Source organism: Emiliania huxleyi, assembly GCF_000372725.1.
Source record: "Emiliania huxleyi CCMP1516 chromosome Unknown EMIHUscaffold_1466, whole genome shotgun sequence".
NCBI classification, from domain to species: domain Eukaryota; phylum Haptophyta; order Isochrysidales; family Noelaerhabdaceae; genus Emiliania; species Emiliania huxleyi.
The window spans coordinates 3,918-6,523 of record NW_005201127.1 but is presented as its reverse complement, the minus strand read 5'-3'; the positions used below and the strand labels follow the sequence as shown (position 1 = coordinate 6,523).

General features: G+C 62.2%; 1 protein-coding gene across 1 annotated transcript; it reads right to left on the bottom strand.

Annotated features, from left to right (window-relative positions):
• Window positions 1-439: 439 nt before the first annotated feature.
• Window positions 440-1,430, bottom strand: EMIHUDRAFT_460595 (hypothetical protein; the record flags this gene model as incomplete). Its single annotated transcript, XM_005787058.1, has 4 exons — window positions 1,377-1,430; window positions 864-1,259; window positions 641-731; window positions 440-504 (listed from the first exon to the last, which is right to left on the bottom strand). The coding sequence occupies exons 1-4, from the start codon at window positions 1,380-1,382 to the stop codon at window positions 440-442; spliced, it is 558 nt and encodes a 185-aa protein (XP_005787115.1). The 5' UTR covers window positions 1,383-1,430.
• Window positions 1,431-2,606: the final 1,176 nt, after the last annotated feature.

Here is a 2,606-nt window from a genome sequence, read left to right as displayed (position 1 = left end):
AACGCGACATATACGCGACCCTCACGTCGCGGGAGAAGGACCGGCATAACTGCCCTATCTCGCACCTACAGTTTCAGCTGCCGCACCGCTTTGTCCTCACGGGATACGCATTCACGATTCTCAGTCGACATGAGGACGAGGACAGCGATAGCGACGAACACGTGGGATCAACAATCACTTGGGACGTGCTGACGTCAAAGGACGGCAACTGCTGGAAGAAGCTTGTGCGCAAGCAGGAGGCCACTCAAAGCACGGACCCCTTTGACGAGGTTCTATCGCGCTGCGTGACCGGAGCGGAGGCCCCGACCTTCTTTCCGATCCCCGTCGACAAGGTCGACACATCTGGCAGCCGCTTCTTCCGCTTCCAGGCTCGACATCCAAACTGGGGGGTTTTTGCTAAGGTGTAGATCAGGTTCCACACCATCGTCCCACACGTAGCTCAGCGGTCAGGTGAAAAGGGGTTTTTGCTAAGGGCCTCCCACACACGCCACCCACAGGATATGTCTTGGGCAAGTTTTGCACTTTTCTTTCGTTTACAAGCCTCGTGCATACAATTAACACATGTATTCCTAAAAAACTCTCTCTCTACAATTATTATTATTATTCGAAGTATTATTAGAACTATTATTATTATTGGCACCGCTGAGCTCGCCGGCCTTGTCCTTGCCCGCCTTGTTCTCGGCGGTGATGCGGTCGGCCTCCTTCTTGTGCTCGTTGATCTCCAGAAGCAGCTGCGTGCAGGCAGCGGTCAGGCGACGGGTCGGGCGGCGGTTAAGGGTGATCAGGGGGTGACCAGGGGGGGAGGGCGAGGGCGCTTGCGGGTGTGGGCTGGAGAGGAAGAGCGAGGGAGCTGCGCCGCCCACCTGCTGGAACTCAGTGAGCGCCACCTCGGACTTGGTGCCCTCAGTGCCGGCCTCGGCCGGCTCGTTGTGCTCCATCCTCGGCGTCCAGAGGTGCTTGTTGGCGGCGAGCTGGCGCTCGATCCAATGGCTGATGGCCTGCTCGTCCTTCGGCCAGGCAAAGGTCTTGAACGCCGGTGACTTCTTGACCAGCGTGACGATGGACTCCCACTCCTCCTTGCGGTTGTACTGACGCTCCTTGCCCCCCTTGACGTTCGCGTGGTGGGTCATCCAGGCCTTGACGCCCGAGAAGCTGACCTGCTGAAGCATGATCTCGGCGCGGAAGTCGACGTTCCACTTCATCTGCTTCTCCGTGGTCGCGGCCGGCAGCACCTCCGTAGGCTCGACGTCGATGGGATCCTGTCGGCAGCGGGGCGGCGGGCGGGCGGTTCGGTGAGATGAGAGGCGCTGCCGAGCGCGGAGTGGGCGTGGGGGGTCCATCGGGGATGGCTGGCGGCCGGGGGAGCGAAGCTACACCGTCATGCTCGGTGTCGGTGGGTCCCACGGATTAGGCGTGTAGGTGTGTGGTCGTGAGGCTCCCACGCCACGAGTCCCAGATCCCACACGTGGGAGCCCGCCGTGGGACGTTTGTGGGACCTTAGCAAAAACCCTCTACTATTTAGACATTTGGCGGGTCGAGCTGTACGGCTCAGTGCAGTCGTCTGAGATTGCGACGCCCGCCGGCGAGCGCGGGCCCTCGTCTGGCGGTAGTGGATGCAACAGCGGTGATGACGGCAGCGGCAGCAGCAGCGATGACAGCAGCGACGAGGGCAGCGACGACGGTAGCGGCGTGAGCGATGGCAACGAGGGCAGCTACGAGGACGGCAGCGAGGACGGCAGCGAGGGGGGCAGCGAGGGGGGCAGCGAGGGAGGCAGCGAGGGCAGTGGCGAGGACGGTGGGGACAGCGACGGCTACTTCTGAGCCCCAGTTCCTGAGCTCCGACCAGTAACTGTACAACGCTGAGAGTGACTTCTCAGTAACTGAGTAGCGGTGAACATAGCTCTCGGCACACCGCCAACGCGAGACCTTCTTTTCTTTTTTACCAAAGGAACGCGCCAAAAACAGCTAACATGCGCCCGCCCATGCACAACCCGCGGCGTCAGCCCTGCTCGCTGGCGAGCTCCGGCAGCACCAGCGCCAGCCGGGCATACTCCCGCTCAAAGTAGTCCGCTTCGTCGCCGCGCTGCCCCTCGTCGCGCGCGCGGCAGAGTGCCTCGGCGAGCAGCGAGCGGCGGCGGCCCTCGGCCGAGGCGGAGCGGTCGAGCGACGCGAGGACCGATGTCGGCTGCGCGTACCGGAAATGCTGCGCGCACTTTTCGAGCAGGACCAGCAGCCGGGAGTGCACCGCGTGGGAGCGCGTCGCGGCGGGCAGCAGGAAGCCGAGCAGCAGGGCCCCGGAGAGCGCCGGCGTGAGCAGTGCCGGCCGGCCGACCACGAGCGAGACGAGCGAGCGAATCGAGTCGATCTGGCTGTCGAGCGGCACCGCCGCCTCCCCGAGCATATGCAGCCATTCTGCGCGGAGGCGCTCCTTCCTGACGCGGTCCGTGTTGCGACCCCGCTGTAAACTTTGTATAGTAGCCCCGAGGCGCATCTTCCTCCTGGGTCCTTTCCTCAAAAACCTTTCCCAAGCCATCTGCCTCTGCCGTAAATTAATTATCTGTTTTTGCCCCCCGAACCCCTCTTTTTTGTGGTTTTTTAAATTCCCA